Source organism: Grus americana, chromosome 5 (genome assembly GCF_028858705.1).
Source record: "Grus americana isolate bGruAme1 chromosome 5, bGruAme1.mat, whole genome shotgun sequence".
NCBI lineage: Eukaryota > Metazoa > Chordata > Aves > Gruiformes > Gruidae > Grus > Grus americana.
In genome coordinates, this window is record NC_072856.1 from 66824450 (window position 1) to 66843908 (window position 19459).

The 19459-nt window shown below is 44.2% G+C and overlaps 2 protein-coding genes across 2 annotated transcripts; one reads left to right on the forward strand and one right to left on the reverse strand.

Moving 5' to 3' along the window:
• Positions 1 to 834: 834 nt before the first annotated feature.
• On the forward strand, positions 835 to 8924 carry CNIH1 (cornichon family AMPA receptor auxiliary protein 1). The gene is made up of 5 exons (XM_054825815.1): positions 835 to 1021; positions 2741 to 2809; positions 6058 to 6170; positions 7090 to 7233; positions 8011 to 8924. The coding sequence occupies exons 1-5, from the start codon at positions 941 to 943 to the stop codon at positions 8036 to 8038; spliced, it is 435 nt and encodes a 144-aa protein (XP_054681790.1). The 5' UTR covers positions 835 to 940; the 3' UTR covers positions 8039 to 8924.
• A 2997-nt stretch (positions 8925 to 11921) lies between these two features.
• CDKN3 (cyclin dependent kinase inhibitor 3) lies at positions 11922 to 18930 on the reverse strand. The gene is made up of 8 exons (XM_054827533.1): positions 18913 to 18930; positions 18736 to 18818; positions 18198 to 18253; positions 16863 to 16907; positions 15647 to 15869; positions 14757 to 14788; positions 13752 to 13855; positions 11922 to 12475 (listed from the first exon to the last, which is right to left on the reverse strand). Exons 1-8 carry the CDS (start codon positions 18922 to 18924, stop codon positions 12389 to 12391), a joined length of 642 nt encoding a protein of 213 aa, XP_054683508.1. The 5' UTR covers positions 18925 to 18930; the 3' UTR covers positions 11922 to 12388.
• Positions 18931 to 19459: the final 529 nt, after the last annotated feature.

Here is a 19459-nt window from a genome sequence, read left to right on the forward strand (position 1 = left end):
TGGTGGACGAGATGAGTGATTTTATATTAAAAGATCAATTTATGTTCGCAACAACTGGCTTCCTAAAGACAGCTCATTTGCTGCGGTCTTCCCTCTTATTTTGGTAAAGGAAATAAAGCTTCTGCTCGTGTCTCATTGAGACACACAATTAATTGCGTGTAAAGCTTTCTGGCAGATATCACCAGAAAACATTGTTTACTATTTGGCAGCTGTTATTTTTATGGAAATCATTACTTATGCTGCTCGTCCGGAGGAAATGATTGCAGAAATACTACCCAGACTTTCCCTTATTGCAAGGTATCATTGCTTAAAACTGAAACGACTTTTATATGACCCTGTGGAAGGAAAATACATGATGTTCTTCCTTGCTGGTTTTTTTTGAGCAATCCCCAAATTGTATCGATTTGGGATTGTATAAACTTGTTACCCCCCTCCTTGGGGGCACGCACAGCGCACCCTTCTCTGGTCATTTCTTCCAAAGACACGTTTGCCATCTCCCTTTTCTCCAGACCTGGCTCACACTTACTAGGTCATCCCCTGCAAAATGCCGCTGTGTTTATGCCCATCTCCCAAATATCAGCCTGAAAACCATCTCCTTGTCTGGCGTTAGGTCAAACCCCCTTTTCGAGTCCATTTCTGCTCCCGTTCCCTTGCTCTTTGGTTCCGTGGGGTTGCAGATGTCTGTTCCCGTGCCCTGCAGGTCCCCGCGGCCTTCGCTGCCGGTGTTAACGCGGCAGGAGAAACCCAACCGCCCCGCGAGGAAATGGCGCCTCGAGCCCTGGCGGTGGTGCCGGCGGGCCCCGGCAGGGGGCGCCCGTGGCGGAGCGGGCGGTGCTGCGGCTGCGCGGCGGCGGGTCCGTCCCGTCCCGGCGGTGAATGATCGCGCCCGGCATCCCCCGCGCCGCTCCCGGCCCGCCGCGGCTCGCCCGGCCCCGCCGCCATGGCCTTCACGTTCGCCGCCTTCTGCTACATGTTGGCGCTGCTGCTCACCGCCGCGCTCATCTTCTTCGCCATCTGGCATGTGAGTGCGTGTGTGTGTGTGTAGGGGGAGCGGCCGGCCCTTAGTGCCGTCCTTCCCGCGCGGCCTGAGGGGCGGCTGTCCCGCGTTCTGTCCCGCCGCCCGGGCTGAGGGGACGGCTGCCGGGCCGGGGGCAGGTCCTGCCGCTGCGGCACTTACCCGTGGAGCCGCCCCTCCCCGGGTGGAGCCCCTGGGCGCTCCTCGGCCCGCTCTCCGGCGGAGGCCGGCGCAGGCCCTGCCCGGGCCGGGGAGGTGTCCGCCCGCCCGCCGCCAGAAGGGCCGGCCCCCGTGGCCGGGACGTGTTTTCCCGCTCTCTGCCCCGCTGCGGATGCCTTGGCTGGCAGGAGGACAGGAAGGGAAGGACGGTTTCTGGGGTGGGGGAAGAGGCACAGCCGAGGCCGCCTTCGGACGCGGCGGGCACCGAGGGCGGCTGAAACCGAATGTGAAACCGCAGCCAGGCCGGGCGGGGAGGGGCTGTGGGCCGGCCCGCTCGGGCAGAACGCCTCGCAGGGGCTCCCCTGTGAGAAACCCCCGCTGCCTGAGGGTCGGAGGCTCCGGGAGGCCTCCGGGTGGCTCAGGGGCACAGCCCGGCTTCACCCGGCTGCGGTGGAGGCTGAGGTATCGCTTCGAGCGCCCACCTTCATCACTGTCTTGAAGAGGTGGAAATCTGGCAGTTTGTCTGTGGATAAAATGAATTTTCAAGCGCTGATATAAGATACATCCATTTCATTAAGTGGTATTTTAAGTGAGTGCAGCCTTCTTAAAACAAGAGTTGAAAATGTCTTAGTCTGGAAACTGTCTGGCTGCTTATTAAACAGAATAAGACTTAAGTGTTGCATTCTTTTCATGCTTTATGTTAAGACTTAATTTTTGAGATTTTTGGTGTTTTTTGAGAGTTTTCTGCCTTGAGCCTGACCCAGGGAGAGCCAGGAATCTACTTTGGATCAGCTGTGAGATCCTGCTCTAGGAGAGGATGCAAGGAGGATGTTAGTTTTGGCACTCCTTCAAGCTTCGTAGTTATCCTTAACAAAAACTGTTCTGTTGAAATATAAGCCCTGTCCTGTAAAGATACTGGGGCTTGTACCTAAATATAAATGAATCTCGTACTGTTAATAAGTTAGTCTGTCTTAAGACTTTTTTAAATGTTTCATACGATATTTGTGCTGTAGAAGTGGCTTTTGTTGTATTTTGTGCTGCATCTTTGTCTAATTTTCATGGTATGAAAAGGTTGAGTACACATTTTTTTAAGGATGCACCTTTTGGACATGTATGCGGTGTCAGCATTTACTTTGAGAGCAATGAGACAAAACATTTGGTTGCTTTTAAGATTGTTATTGCTTTTTCTTCATTAACGAACCCCGTGTTCCTGCTGACAACCAAGAGAGTCACTTGTGATGTTTTGGGGTCGGCGTGCAGCGAGCGGGGTTAAAAAGTGCTGAAAGGGACGATGGAAACGCATTGCCGGTGGGGAGGTAAAAAGGCTGAGTGTGGGCAGAGGCCTCTGAATTCCTGAAGTTCCTTCTGCTTTCTTGTTTGTTTAACCTATTTCAAATGTGTTACCTGTGGGTTTATGATGTTAGAACTTACTAGGGAGAAGTTATGTTCCTGAATAGGATGGCAGCAGCTGAATGGTATGGCTCTGTACCAGAATGTTACTTTTCACAGATAAAATACACTGTTGCTCCCAGACTGAAGAATGACAAGGTTTCAATTTTTTTCTAGATTATAGCCTTTGATGAACTGAAGACTGATTACAAGAATCCCATAGACCAATGTAACACACTCAATCCTGTAAGTAGCACGCTAAACATTTTTATTAATAAATACATGTAAAGTGCTTATTTTTGGTGTTATCTTCCTATAAGCAAACTAGGTGATAGAATTGCATCTGGGTTGACAAAACCTAGCTGTTTGATAGAAGTTCTAGGGAAAATTCTTTGTCTGATTCTTTACTTTCAACTTGAATATTCTGACTGTTATTAATCTGCTGGTGATCTTGTCAGCTGTCGTACTAACATTCTTTCAATCTGCTTTCTACGTCTTTCGGCACAAAGACAGTTGAAAAGGTCAAAAAGATTAAAAGAGTCAAAATTGCATTAAAGGTGTGTACTGCTTTTCAGTTTAATGTTTTTAATGCCACTTCCCTTTCATTTTGTTAGGAACATTTGTAATACTATTAAGCTGTTTTGTTTAGTGTGCCTGTTCATCTGCTTGTTATTTGTTTGTTGGGGTTTCTAACAACTTCATGGATTTCCATATTTTGTGCAAAACAATTCTGCTTGCTTACCCAGTGAAGTGGGGAAAACTGTTACATGCCTGTTATATATCTCCTATTGATTAGCTGAAGTAACTTCCATTAGAAATAATAATACTTTTCAAGCAAGATTTATTGAACTCTGAGATTGTAGGAGACTAGTTTGTGGGGTTTTTTTAAGCATTGACCGAGTAAATTCTGATTTTCTTTGAGGATTTAGATGGGCATAACGCGACAGGCAGTATCTTCACTTCTTTGTTTTATGTTCCAGGGTGTATCTTGGTGTCCTCTCTTGGATGCAACTCTGGCACTCCTTGGTTTGTGAGAAGCATTTGAGGCAAACTATATGCTTGCGTCTGCACAGGCCAAAAATAAAGGGATAGTTGTTGAAGAGAAGATAGTTTGATACAGCAGGTTTTTAGTGCATTTCTTGCGGTTTTTACTTTGGCTTGAGGTGCCCAGGCTGAGGTAGAATGTAGAGGCAGCGTGGCCTGGACCGTAACTTTATGGTGTTTAGAAGAGTTAAGTAAATTATAGAAATGAAAAATTAATTTACAGTAGCTGGGATGGGGGGAAAATGCATGTTAGACATACAGCATGTAAATTGACAGCGAGCACTAGAGCATGAGAACGGGTGGGGACGAGAAGAGGCGATAGGCAGAGGATTGCATCTCGGAGAGTGAGGTTTGCTGCTTGGATAGCTGTGCATCTAACAGTTTCCCTTGCTTGGTCTGTTTTACAGTCATTTCTGCTACACTGTGGGGGAAGGCAAATTCTCATTACATTTATGCATTATGATCTTACTGCAACCTTTGAAGTATTATAATGCGCATGCTTAACGCAAATATTAACCTTCTTTTAACCCACATGCATGTAGTGTCTATTGATATGATAGCTTTGTGAATTGAAAATATTAAATAACTTAATATTTGCTGTTCTTGTGAAAGTAGATTAGCCGTTAAAAGTGAAGTTAAGATCCAGACTCACAGGGGTCTGGTGAATGATGCTGGACAAACACACTGAAGTGTTGTTTTCCTGTACAAAGAATCAAAAATCCTGGTAGGAATTGAGACTTAAGTAGAAAGATTAGCCCAAAATAGTAACTGCTTAGTACACTGTTGATGCCTGCTCTTCCCTGCTCCTATTATAGTAGGGTCTCTTCTCAGCAACGAGATTTCTTCCTCCCTCGCTTCTCTGAGAAGTATCACGGTAGAATATGATGTAGTTAACTTTCCTTTAGGACAGCCAGGGAGGATAACGTGGTAGAGTTGAAAGAGACAGGTATTCTGGTGTGGGAGTAGGGTGTAATAAATAAAAATGTGTTTTGATATGTGTAGTTAAATAAAGTACAGATTTTCAGACCTGGTGAATCTGTCTCAGCAGGCTGCCAAATGCATTGTGCTTTGGATAGGGTGGTTGTTGTACTATAAATAGTTGCCAAGTTGTAAATGGTAAGTATACAAAGAAAGATCCGAACAAAAATATTTACTTGAAACATTTCATGTATGACAGCTTATTTTTGTTGATGTTGATGCAAGTTTGTTTTGTTTGATATTCTTCATTCAGAGAAGCAGAATGTTGTAGCAGAGTAGGAGGTGAGAATGTCTGTTTGTTGGTAGGTTTTAGATTTCTAGGAAGATATTTTGGGGATTTAAAAGAAGTGTCTGCTAGAGAGAGTGAAAAAAAATTACAAACACTGAAACTTCAGTGTAGTTCTACACAATGTTAGTCGTATCGCACACAAGAAGAAGGGCAGAGTGTTTTGTGTATGTGTATATACTGCACGCACACGTGTGCACATGGACACTGGCAATTGAAATCTTTAGGTAGAAGTGGAGTATTTTTCATGAGGAGATGTTTTAGTGGTTCTGAGTTCAGAAGTGAAAAGCTTACAGATTTTCTTCTTTCTGAATTGTGTGACGAAGCAGTAAGTGATGTCACTTTGGGGTGACTTGTTCAGGAATATTTTCCTCTTGTGGTGGGTGTGAGATTTTGCTGGCTCTTTGCATGCGTTTAATCTGTGTATCTCCATATTATTCCTATTAATAACACTAATACTACCTGGCATTTCACGCTTTCTGTGATTTCATAGTAATCGATAATTAGGTCTGTGGGCTTCTGCTGGAAAGCATGATGCTCTAAAGCATGCATATTAGGTACTTGTGAAGGAAAACGAAGCTGGCTAATCCACCCTGAACTGAATGTGCATAGCTGCTGTCGTTCCCTCCTGTGCGCAGGCAGCACGTTTCTGTGCAGACCGATGTGCGTAACGACATCACTGCTGATTTGGTTTGGTAAAGCTCTGCCTGGGATATTACATTTTGGCAATAGTTTGAATTTGAAAAATTACGGAGGTGTGAATACCCAACCAAAGCTGTAAAACAGGAAAAGACAAAACACCTTTTTTGCCTATAAACCGTTACATGGAGCATGTTTCCTACTGATATTTCTCTGTTGCATGAGCAGAAATATCTTTCTCTCTCCTGTTATGAAGGTCACGTATAAAGCGTGGAATCTGTTAACAGTGCACTTAATAGAAGTAATAAAAAAACCTATTGATCTGAGCATTTAATTTTATAAATTCTTCTTCTTGGTTCATGAATATCGCGTGAAAACAGCAAGGCACGTATTGCTGGTTGCTGTTTTCACTTTCTGCTGTCTTGTTCTTATTAGTGTTGTTTTTTAATAATATTTTTTAAACAATAGCTTACCTCCAAAATAGATTAAGCATCACATGTTTTGCTTTGAGTAATCGAAACTTCTAACTCATATTTTTCTTTTCCAGCTTGTACTTCCAGAGTACCTCATCCATGCATTCTTCTGTGTTATGTTTCTCTGTGCAGCAGAGTGGCTTACGCTGGGTCTCAATATGCCTTTGTTGGCTTATCATATTTGGAGGTAATATTGACGAGTCTGGTATCTCTGTACTCATGTTAATTGTTACTCATTCTCCCATTGCGGTGCTTCCTGTTAAGTGTTGTGTGTCTTTGGCAAATAAAGATGCTTTCTGATGCGACATTGAGAAAGTTTGTCATGGCTATAAAATAAGAACCATCACTTTGCTTTCTTGGTCACTTTTATTTGTTATTCTCTTGTGGTATGCAAGAATGGAGTTGTGGTGTGTGCATTAAAGGTAGCTGAGATGTCAGAGGTGTGCTAACGCTGCAGATCCACGGTCTGGATTGCTGCACATCCCGCTTTCCTCCTACCACTAAGACACAGGCACTGCTTCTCCTTGTGCTGGCATTAGTCCTGTACAAGGAGCTGGTCCAGTTGAAACATAATGCAGCCAAACAGCTTCCGCTGCATGGCTGGTTCTGTGCTCATCCTGGTGTGAGGAGGAATCGGAGAGGCAGAGGTAGGACTGCTCCTTTTGCCGGTAGCCTGCATTCAGCTACAATGTCAGGATCGTTTTGTATTGACCCGTGGGAGTATTCCTTTGGCACAGTAGCCACATGCGTTGTATTAACGGGGCAGTTGGTTACATAGGGTTGTACGTTGGTCTCTTCTCCAGCTTTTCCAACCCTTTCATAAGGAATCCTGTTTTTCACTTATAAGTAAGTTTGTCCCATTTCCTTTTGGTGTACCGGAGTTCAGCATGGTTTAAGGCTGAGGTAAGGTGTCGTGGCACCGTCTGTGAAAGCTCTTCTGTAGGCACGTTTAGTTTGGAGCTTTGTATTGCTCTTGCAGTTCGCCACCTCCTACATGGAGCTGATGGACTCTGCTCTAAGGGTTCTGGTTTTACGTGGTGGGTGGGGGCCAGGAACCGATGTTGCCCATCGCCGTCACCACAAAACTAACTGTGTATTGCTTTCAGGTACATGAGTAGACCTGTGATGAGTGGCCCTGGTCTGTACGACCCTACAACCATCATGAATGCAGATATTTTAGCCTATTGCCAGAAAGAAGGATGGTGCAAATTAGCATTCTACCTTCTATCATTTTTTTACTACCTATATGGGTAAGTTGCTTTTTGTCCTCTCTCTCCCATCTAATTTTCAGTCTGAAATTTTGCCTCAGTGCACAAGAGAAATTTTGTACATAGGAATATATATATATATATAGTGCCAACTTTCCTGACAAAGAATCCGCAATCACCATTTATTCTGGTTTAAAACACAAGCCTTAATTTGGTCGGAATTACAATTTTGAATCTGTATTCCATGACTGGAGGCTTGAAAACTCCAAGCTTTTTTTCTTTTAAGCACAATATAACAACCCCCCTGTCCCAGTATTTTCATTCAGAAGCTGGAACAGTAATATTTTTAGAATAAGTAGGTACTTTGATGTAAATGATTTTTGTTGAAGTCAAAGGTAGAAGAGTCCTTCCATGAGTGATTCCTCGTCCCGATTCTCCCTTCAAGCCAAAAGCCAACTCGGTGCTTGGTGTTCACATCTGTTCTGGGTGCTGTGACGTGGGGAGTGGCATGCAGTCCCCCTCCCTCTCAGCACACTGCACTTCACGGCGACACAGCCGGAATAGTTCTGGGCTTTTAACACGTAGGCATCGAGTTTATACAGGGCTCCCTGTTACAATGCGACCTGATATAGTGACAGCTGGTTGTTGCATCAGTTCTTGTCTTGCTTTATAGTGCCCTTCTTCTGTGTTTTGGGTAAAATCCTCAGTCACAATCCATGTACTTCACGCAGATCTGTTCCTCAGAATACACGACTGTATAATTAACTGCATAACCCTAATCAAAATGATGTGTCTTAATATTTTTATTTTATTTTCCAGCATGATTTATGTTCTGGTGAGCTCTTAAGAAGACATTCAGCAAGCTTTGTTCCAGTTAAGTGCATGCAAAAGCCGCAAAACATGGATTCTTTACAACGAGAACCTCTTACTGAGATTAAATACGGAACCCGATGATCGCATTTGTGTTAGAAAATGACGACACCCCTATTTTTAAATATTTCCACATTTTATACTTGTGGAAAGACTGTTTTCTTATATTTACTGGGACACTGAAATGAAATAATTACATGTAAATTAATATAAAGATTACTGGGTTTTGAAAAGTTTTGACTTTGCACTCCATAAGGAACAGCCATAATCTTTGAGTAGGTATTCGTTCCTGACTAGCCTTAGTACACTAGGGATTCTCTTTAGGCTGGGCTTTGTAGTGGCTCGTTTGGACTTGCGTATCCCACTCTAACGATAAATCAGCTGTAGCTGCTGAGAGCTGGGGAAGGGCTGGAAGTGCTGTTTTACCTATAGGCGATGTTGGTCTTGAGAGATGACTTCATGGACACAATTGCAAAAATAGGAGATCTATTTTGGTTTTATTTTACTTTTTTTTTTCCTATCTGGTTAATCTTTCCTATCTGGTTAATCTTTCCCTGTTCAGAGACTTCTGTATTTTCACCGAACACTAGCCTTGCTTTAATTTCAAACATATGTCATTGTGATAGGGGACATTGAATTGTCCATGAAGGAATGAATTTAAATGATTTAATTTTTATTTTAATGTCTGTGTGGTGTTATGAACAAATGGACAAACCTACATTTATCAAGTCCAATGATGGAAATACTCTTGAGTCTAAGAGTAATACTACAGATGGTTTCAAAGCAAAAAGTGAGATTGTGAAACTGCCCTGCTGTTCCTTAGTGCAATAAATAATAAAAAAAAAGTCTCAAATTCAGAAACATTTCTTTTGACCTGGTCCCTTGTTTTTGTTTTTAAATTGAACAGATACTTGCTGGATTCATCTCTTTGTTTTATGATGGATAATTGCATTGCCTTTTAAAAATAGAACACTCAAGTTATGTCTGGAAAAGGGAAGCTCTGATTTCCTTTTTTTCATGGCTCTGCAGATAAATAGTAGGTGGGGCAGAGGGAAGATGTTTCAGCTAAACTGATCATATTGCCTTGTAAATTGTGACTGTGAACAGCTGCTAAATTTAGGAGCAATAATTAAGAATCTTTTTCATTTACCTGTGCTGGAGAAAAAGGAATAGCTTCCCCCCTCCTAGTAAAATGGTTTTGTATAAACTATTTGTTCGCTTTGGGTCTCTTGGGTGTTAGATGCAATAAAAATTGGTACGAATGGTTGGACAGTGGGCAGTGGCAAGGACAGAGGGAAAATAATGTGAAAATATTCTTTGGGGAGTAAAAAATAGGGCAGGTGATTTCCATGTTACAGATGCCCTGAGCTAGAGGCTTAACATCCTAAACAGCCCTTGAATAACTTTTCTTCTGTTAATTCAGTTGCTTTTTGAGCACGTTTGTAGCTGAGTGTGGAAGATACTGTGAGACAGTGGGTTCTGCAATAGAATTACTCAGTGTGTAAGAAGTTTAAAAGTTCTTCCAGAGTTCATTTGGTGCCCAAGAACTCTTACTTTTTTAAGACATATTGTAATTTTCCCCCTCTGCACCTTACTTATGCTGGGTGTGATTCATTAGACCTTCATCATGTCATCTGTCAAAGAGGAGAAGTCTGTTTCATTTCATCTTGATGGGAAGTGCTGCCACAGGTTTGTGACTATCCTTTTTCCTCCACAAATGTCCCTTTTCTAAGCCGGAGGAGACCAGAACTGTTGGCACCACACGAGATTTGGGTGCCCAGAGGACTTAGAGTAGCACTTTCCTACTCTCAGCTTCCTTTTTTTATAACGTACAGTGGGTATGAGAATTCAGGCTTCAAATTTTCTTTCCTAAGTAATAATAGATGCCTGACAGCTTATTATTATGTGTATAGAATTTTCTCACTGTTTTTTCTTTGCATTTATTGATGCTTCATTTCCCATGCCATTATTGCTCAAGCGTTCAGCATTACAAGATTTAATTATTATTTTTTTCCCTGACTGTCCCAAAACATTTGCATCAGTTGCAGGCTTTATCTCATGGCCCTTGTTTTCCCTGCAGCCCGCATACCCTCAGGAGCTCTGAGAGGAACCTCTCCTGCCCCAAAACTTGTTACTCCTATTCTGTAATTCACTTCTTCCCTCTGCAATCATAATTTTGAGCTGTCAGCAGAAAAAAAATTTGAAAGGCTTTTTGGAAACTCAGGAATATTGTTCCTGTTGGATCATTTTTATATTCCTGCTGCTTTAGTTCCTTCAGAGACTGATTTAAGCCAAGTTACACACCAGAATAAACAATGCAGGGTTTACAGAGTCCAGCTGATGGCTTCTTCTGAAAACCCCTTCCAGCTGCGGAGGCTTTACCCAGGAATATTTAGCAAAATGTTTGCTAAACGTAAAGCTGCTTGGGCTTTACACATCTAATCTAAAAGTGCACGTCAGCCTCAGGTTGGCATCCTTGGATGTATACTTCGTATCTGAATATGTTCAGTTGCAAGGATTCTGCACTGGGAGGTGGGGGGGGGCAGACACTGCTTTCGTTTTACTGATTTGAGTGTTGGGGAGTCATGTCAGGGAAGGAACAACGTACGTTTTGGGCAATGTGTTCTCTGTAAGGGACTCTGTGCTGTGGAAACAGGGAGTTCCTGTCTGCCTTAGGAGGCGAGAAGGGTAGTAAGAGCTAATTAAATATCATCTGTAGAAATCACCTTTAAACATGTGTTCTGGTGGCAGGACTGAAAAAAATGTGTTAAGGCTATAAATTTTAAAGTTAGCAAAGCAGCACATTCTACTTCAACTGAAACCTACTGGTGCTGTGGTAGTCTTGTGTCATAATATCTGACTCCAAAAGTTACCGGAACTATGAAAATACACCACAACCCCCCATGTGGCTGGAGGCTGCAGCTTTGGGGAGTGCAGGAACGTGACCCTCAGAGCAGGGCTGCAGTGCCAGCAACCAGCTGGGTTTTTGGAGCAGTTGGAGAAGTAACTGCGAGGAGGAGGAGGAGATGGTGACACTCAGCTGAGAGCAACTACACAGCAACTTCAGCCCAGGGGCAACGGTTCCTCTGACTCCAGTGGTTTGTGTAACAGCAAGAGGCACGGCATGGGTGATGCAGGCTGTCTTCCCAGGGCCAAAACTTACCTCACAGGGCATTGGAGGATGCCTGGGCGATCATCGCTTCCTCAGAATAGGCCAGAACTAGTTTAAGTGCTTTCTTGAGAAGTCTGTTCATCTTCTCTGGTGTTCAGGAGTTAAACAGGAGGGGTGTGGACTGTTACGGGCACGTTGCTGTGAGATTCTCTCCAGCCCACAGCTGATTGTTTATTTACTTGCTCTAGCATTAGCAGGCAGAAGTGCTGTGCCAGCATCTCACCCACGCAGCTCCAGCACAGTATCAAGATAAAACCCCACCCGCTTGGCTTGTCACAGATCTTCAGTACAAAACCTCCTTCTGTTGGGATGAGGAGGGGGGTCTTATTCCTAAATATCACCAAACTCACCAAGAGCAGCACTGGGGCATTTTAGAATGAGTTCTTATTCGTTCAAAAGGGGGAGAGCAATCCAGCAGGAAAGTTTCCATGCTTGACTTTAGTTTAAAGATACAGCTGATTTTGGGTTGGTTTTTTTTAAAGAACCCCAGTGATGTAATTTTTATCTAGCTACATTATCCCAGCCTGATTTTCATCTCTTCCCCCTTTTCCTTCCCCCACACTGGAGCACTGGAAGCCTGCACATAGCCATGAGGAGTTACAGACTATTCTGTTTCCTCCTGTATCCTGCCTTCATGCCCAATTGCTTGTCTCAATTCTGATGCTACGTAGAACAGATGAAGTCAAACTGAAATGCAGTCGCTGCTTTGACAGCCAGACCTCCCTTCCACTCAGTAACTTCACTGAAGGAGCCCATAAGATGTCAGCATGAAATAATCAGCATACCAGTTCAATGGCAGCAGACGCTCACGGTACCAAGCGATGTTAAATGCGAGGTAGACACTGTGTAAGAGTCATTATTCTATTGAAAACAAACTCATTAAGCATGCAGGCCACCAGCAGAGCAGTAATAAACACAAATACACTTCCACGTATTTTTAAGGCAGTGAGTACAAAAGACTGCCAAACAGAGGAAGATGCTGTACGTTCTGTAGGATTTCCTTCCCCCGCCCTAACATTTTACACGTAGATGTGGAAGCAAGCAGCTGTGTCACACAGGCAGCAGCGATGAGAAACTGTGATGGTCAGGAGTGAGACATCTTGGCCAGGTGTCTGCCGCAGCCACGTAGACAAAGATACACCATGCCAGTATTGGTTATCGCGATACCGATCTTAATATCGTATCCTTTGTTGCCAGATATGCAGCTAGGTTCTCTCGAAAGTCATGGAGGTAATTGTATTGCTGAAAAAAGCACAGCCAGATTTGTAATGAGTGCTCTATACTTTCCGAAAAGACACTACCCATCTTAAAAAGCTGTTTGATACCCCACGATGAAAACTGCACGCTCTAGTATCTTTATTTGTTCTTGTGCTTACTCCAAATCCTCTAGGAATTTTTCACCCTCAGACATAGATTACCTGGATCCTGGCTGGGCTCCTATGGTAACCCTGGCTCAAGGTAATGCAAAACATGGTCCTCAGGAGGTGGGAGCTTCATGTCAGAACTCAAAGCTGCTTTATTTGGGTCACCAAGTGTATTACTTTCTCCTTACTGGGTCCATGATGCAGAACACAGGTTTTAGCTAGTGTAACTATGTACAACAGTTTATAGTAAGAGTTCTTAGGTCAACTCATACATTATGTGGAGTATTAATACACAAATGTTGAAAATGAGATAAAAACTTTGGTCAGCAGAGGCTAAAGGACAGATCATCCACCCCAGGTGGCCACGAGGGCTTCCAGCTAGAACATTTGTTCATATACTTCCCTGCCTCTTCAGCCAGGGCTGCAAGCCGCTCCACACCTGCCCCTTTGGTTTGTGGAAAAATGATTTTCCACAAGTAGTTTCAACAAGATTTGCCTTCCAGAGAGGCTGAGAGCTAACAAAGAGACAGTCTTTAGGCAGTTCCTCCTCCTCAGAAACTATCTATATCTTGTTAACTTTCCAAATGTCAGCTCCTCTTTCCTGCACACAGCACTGTTTTAACAGCATGACATCCAGGATTCATGTCAACAGAAATACGTACACAGAGTAGCTAAAAATCCCACCAAAAGAAGAAAATTTCATTATGGTTTTAACACTAGTACTAGGGATGCTTCTTAAAAGACGACTGCCGGTATATCAATGTGGTAGCTACAGAAGACGAACACGGCTAGCTTGGTTACAAAGATGGAACAAAGCCAAGGTGGAAGAATCAAGCAGATGCCCGAGTTGTGAGGAGCATGTGAGCAAAAGAAAGAGTGACAACAGCTTAGTGAGGGATGAGGAGGGATAAGGAGGAGAAAGCAACAAGTTACTAAGGATGGTGAAGAGCAGGCAGGGAGAATAGCTGTTGAATTTAGTAGAGGCAGACCAAGACAGAAAGCTAGAAGCAGCTCAAACCCAAGAGAGCAGCAGGGGCACCAGCTGCAGAGCATCTCAGAAATACAGAGGGATCCCTTTGTGAAGCAAAGGGGAGGACCATGCGAACTCACAACTCTTGTTTCGACACGTGTGTTACCTGCCGTAGCCTCATTACCTTGATGGTCTGTATTGCCCCAGATCCTCTCAAGTTTCTGAGGCTGTCTATCGCCTGCTGAGGTGCCAGCACATCCGAAAGCTGAAGCAGGAGACACGCAGCTACTGCAAGGGAAAGGTACACACATATGCATGCTACTGAGCGCCTTGTGCTGTACGCAGCACCGCTTTTGCACAGGAACAAGCTTGTTCCAGGAAAAGCACTCTAGCAAAACTCAACCCCATCATATCAAGGTTGCAGAGCTGTTGGATCTTTTGCTGAATACTATTTCTTGGCACTGGCCCTCTCTGCCTGCTGCTCCTGCCCAAGCATGCAGGCTTTGGAAACAGGTGAAAACCCTCCCACTGCTCCCCCCTGCCTTTCCAGCAGCATTTGGGAGGCAAATCCTAGGCTTTCCAAGAATGAGTTCCAGTACACCCAGTTAATTCCCCTTTGTGTCTTCCGACCACATTTGCTTTTTGGGCAGTATCACCACCCCCTCCTTCTGGGGCATGCGCCATAACTAATGCCCCTGAAAACTTTAGGGGGAACATTGGGCTGAAGAAAGATGCAGAGGAATAGATTCATCTCCTTTTCTTCAGATGTTCAGGGAAGAGGGGAAATATAATCCCACTGGTCAGGTGAGACTAAAATTTGCAGTGAAAATGGAGAAAAAGTCAGAAAGTAAGAGAGAACTTTCTAGCAGCCTCATCGAAAGACTGACCCTGCCTGACCCTCCATCCTCTCACCTACATACTCAGGTCTATACCACTGACATACTTAGGTCACTCGTCACAAACAGTTTCCATACAGGCAGCTGATGGTACTACCATTTGGCAACACCTTTCTCAAGAAATGGCCCAAATATAATAACTAGCCTGCTACCTGTAATGGCAGTTTGCACTGTAACCACAGCTAAGCTTCAGGCAGAATTTGGCTCCTTTAGACAGCGCTGTCTCATGAGAACAGGTTTGTAAGAAAGACGGGTTAGTTACTCGGGGATTGAGGGGGAAGGCAACTGCTTACTGAGACATGAGCGTCCGAGGCCACCGTAACAGCTGAAAGAGAAGAACACATTTGGTTGTAACAAGCTGTAGTACGCTGCAACACCCAGAGCCCCCTCAGTATGTAAATATAGACACAATTCTTGCCTTAAGATAATCAAGGGGAGCAGCGGTACAAGAAAGTCAGAGTAAGAATTTCTATAGAAATATCTACAAGGCTATCTCCCATTTATTCTTCAGACCTCCCGTAAATAGTGTCTTTCTAGAGAAACCGCAATTTTAAAGTTCCCTTTCATTCATGGCAATAGTCCCAAAGGCACAGGAGCACAGACGACGGCATGAAGATGGACAATCTCAATTTTTTTTAAATTTTACTCCAGATTAAGGCTTTGATGATAGTTATGAGCTAATGACAGCAGCAGGGTTCTTCATCAGCAGGAAGCCCAAGGACTCGGTGGCTGGCTGTGTGGGGAGCTGTCGGCAGGATCGTTCAGGGAACATGGAACTTGGAAAGCTCTTCCCCTCTACCCTGAGCTCAGCTACAAGTGTCTAAAGAAATTACTTCAAACCAGTTTCATGCAATTTAAGAGTGAATTTTACACTGCTGGAACCCACTGAGCCCATGATAAATGGCCCAGGGGTGTGTTATCCTCTGACAACAGCTGCTTTAGCTTACAACTCAGTGTATACCTGATACCCAACTAGGCTAGCAGCAAGGAGTCATACAGTGCCATTCAACACACACTTCAAAACACTTGCTGGTCAGAGCAAGGGGAAATGGGAGATTCAAATCTTACAAAGTAAAAGGGATTAAAAAGTAAACAGGATTCTGTTTCAGCTGGCTGTGTATCTAGAGAGAAGCTGGTATCTTTTACAGGAATGTGGTCTGAAAGGGAGGCAACCAGAACCTACTGTATGATTGTTTTCCGGTTACTTTCCAGGCAGCTTCTGAGCTCTTCCAGAATTTTGCAGCACTTGGCAATGTCAGGAGCGTCCCCATCAGGAATAGGATAGTGGTGCACACAGATCCCATGCTGTTGGTAGGTGTCTATAAGGTTCGGTACTCGGTATTTTGAGAGCTCTCCTCTGGTACAAAGCACAAATATATCCTGGGTCCCATAGTTCTTTAGTTCTTCTGCCAACAGATTAAGACACTTGCAAATAAACAAAAGCCTATCAAGCTTAAGGATAAACAGATAAGCTACTTGGTACTGATTCTCTTGTTTAATCTTTGAGGTTAAGACAATAGGAGTTAGCAATTTTGCTTTGAGCAGCATTTACTTCTACTGAGTCTCCCCCACATTTGCCTTCAGGTAACCCATGAGAGGAATTTTCTCAGTTCCAAGTGAGTCTCGAGACAAGCCTCACTAGAAAGCTGTCAGTACTCGGAACAGGCTGTTAACTGCTGCATGATTCTGTCCCGTCTCCAGCTGTGACTACATCCAAACACTGTGGGTTTTTGTTATCTCTCTCTGCTCTTCTAGTGTTTACAGATGAATATTCGGCACAAATCTTTACATAATTTAATTTTTTCTATCCCAATCTCACTTTTCTCTGGGAAGAGGAGATTAAAGTTTGAAATTCATCTTGATCCTAGCTGCTTTGAAGATGCCTACTCCTGCACATGACTTAACAGGCCTCCTGGTTACTGTGAAAGATATGCAGATGCCTGTATCGCTCCAGCCTGGAAATACCCTGACTATTTATTCAATATTTGGTAGAGAAGCCACAGAGAAAGTGGCACTGCACACTTGAAAATGATATCTAGTACTCATAACAGTGACTGTGCTAAGATACTTGCTGCATCTTCAAGCACAGTGTTACCAAAACTCAGAAAGACATTGCTGTCAGACATACCCCTAGCAAGACTTTGTAAAGAACTGCCCTGCATTCTAACATCATAGCATGTAGCGTCCATTGTAAAAGCATGAATAAAACACCACCGTTTCGGATACCCACTGCCTGGATCCTTACGCCCAGATTAGATAAACAGCAACTCCTGCAGTCTCCAGATTAAGACAAAGTAAATCTCTAGCTTCTTAGTAACTTATGCTTTCAGTTTACCTGCACATTGTTCGTGCCCATTACATGGAATGAGAGGCACTTATGCGCTGGCCAGAAGACTCACCTATATCTTTCTGAAGATTTCTTCTAACATCCTTAAACCTGCAACCTAAAACAAATTATGAATGACAATTACCACTCCAGTAAGTGACATTTATGGAATGGCTCCTACAGCTGAAGAATAGAGCACAGACAACCTCCCACCAAAACCAAACAACAAAGCCACACCCCAACTAAAACACAGTTCTTATTTTTGCAAATAGATCACTAGCATAGAAGACAGTTACATTACAGAACATTATTATCTGCTTAATACTGTAATGTAATAGGATTAAAAAAAAAACCTGCCCAAGGTTTTAAGCTGCTATGCATTTTCCAGGTGAAAAGTTTTGGATATTATATACCAGAGTACAGCTTAAAAAACCCCCACAAACCAAACTAAACCAAAAAAACCTCAACGAATAAAAGGGCTGGATAGAGATCACTTAAGAGTTGTATGTTGACTGATAGGAAAGTTAAAAGTGCCTTGTTCTGCAATACTTAGCACAAATCACATTAAAAATCCTCCGTACTATTCAATCTTCAGCATATTGCCATTTCTGTTTTTTCCTCAGATCATGCTAACAAGGCATTTTTGCAGCCCCTACAGAACACCGCACAATGATATTCACAGCTATTGTTTGGTTTGCGAGAAGTAATTGCTCCAAGTATTTGCACTGTGTCCTCCCTCAGTCTTCTGTCTTTCACCTACAGCCCCGTAGGCACACAATCTTCATGCCCGCCCTGAGAACAGTCAGGATCGTGCGTATACTGAAACACCTTTTGAAAGCATGACAGCAGAATCCCGCAGCCCAAGAGCTGTATCAGCAGGCCTATGACTGGAGGTTAGATTAAACAGCTATTACATGAACAGCTCAGGTAGCTAAAAACCATAATGCAGCTATTTTTTGGCATGCATGTTAACTGGTGTTCAAGTGTTATACATTTATTTTTACATCATGGCCATGGTAGTGCAACCCAGACACTAAGGGAGAGTGGTACAGAACTGTCAGCACAGCGAGTGAGTGTAATTTGAGCCCAATATATTTTATACAGGAATTATTTGTCATAGTAGTCTTATTTCACTGTTGTTGCTTGTTATAACTAGTAAACCAGGCTGAAAAGCCAAATATTTTAACTGGCAATGGAAGTCAGCCACCATTCTCTTACCATTCTGCCATATGATCTTGCATTAAGATATTCCCTAGATTAGCTTTAGTATTTCCAAAACAATTATTCCAGTGGTAGATTACAAAACAAGTCACTCCACCAAGTAAATGGCACACAGAATTTTGGGGTACAAGGTATTACCTCTCTTCAGCTTCAGACATGCCTGCAAATTTCAGTGAATGCTTCTTACCCGGAAGGGAACATAATCCCAGGAACTCAGAAGAGTAGACAGGAGACAAAGACAACCTATATAAAAAATATAATTAAAAAATCAGAACAAAAGATTTTGATTATTTGAACAGAGATAACTCACTACTAGACATTCCTCTTCTGTGAGACCACAAGAAGAGTTACCTACCCATAATTTAATTTCAGGAATAACATGGAAGTACTCCAGTGTTATTTCTACAACATCAGACAAGGGAATCACAGGTTTGGTAGCGCACTTCATCACATACCCCTGCCCCAGAGGAGGAAAGCATTGACAAATCCCCACGTTGGCAGCGAGACATTGGGGCCAGCACGGCCCGCCAGTGACCAGCAAACCCTTCCAAAAGCGGACCTGGCCCCACATCCACAACCTCTGTCCTGGCTCTGGCAGGTGACAGGGCCCGGCGCGGGTTTCCTTCAGGAAAAAACTCGCTGTTCACCGCAGAGGGATTACATGCAAACGCCCGCGTAGTTTCTGAGGGAAAAGACACCCGGGCCCGCCCCGGGGCGCGTCTCACCAGGAGATCGGGAGCGGCCTCGGGTCCTCCTCAGCGGCGTCTTCGTCAGAGGAGTCAAAGCCGCCCGCTTGCATCGCGCAGGGCTGCGGCGGGAGAAGAGCGAGGAACTCACTTGGGGGCCCGAGCCCGCCCTGCCCCCTCGGCTGAGGCGATCCCGATCGCGATCCCAGCCCTCACCGGTTCCACCATGGCGCTGCTCCCGGACCGCCGCCGGTTTGAACTGTCCCCGCCTACCTGGGCCATCTCATTGGCCGAGCTCTTCCTGCCTTTTGTCCAATAGAGAGCTGTCGCGCGCCGGATGCGTGGAAAGCATCCTGAGGCTTCACGAGAGAAGCATTCTGATTGGTGAGTAGCGAAGGAGAGGCGGGTTTTTAAAAAAAGGCGGTGAGCTTTGCGTTGATTGGCTGAGGCGGTGTGGCGGGAAGGGGTTGTGTCTCGAGCTTCAGGTGGCCGTTGGGGGTGAGGTGCTGTGAGGGCTCTGTCAGGGGCCGGGCGGCTCTCCCCTTCCCTTAATTCCTTTTTAAAGCTGACTTCGCGTTTCTGACTGAAAAAAGGGAGTGGAAGTAGGCTGTCGCTGGCTTGTTGTGAATTGCTTCCAAGTTGCCTCAGCTTTTTTCATCTGGGATGCTGTTCCTGAGATTCATGTGGTGCTGGAAAGCACCCAGTGAACATGGAATATCCCCAGATTCCTGTAGCTCTGGCCTTTTATTTCTGTTCATCTCTG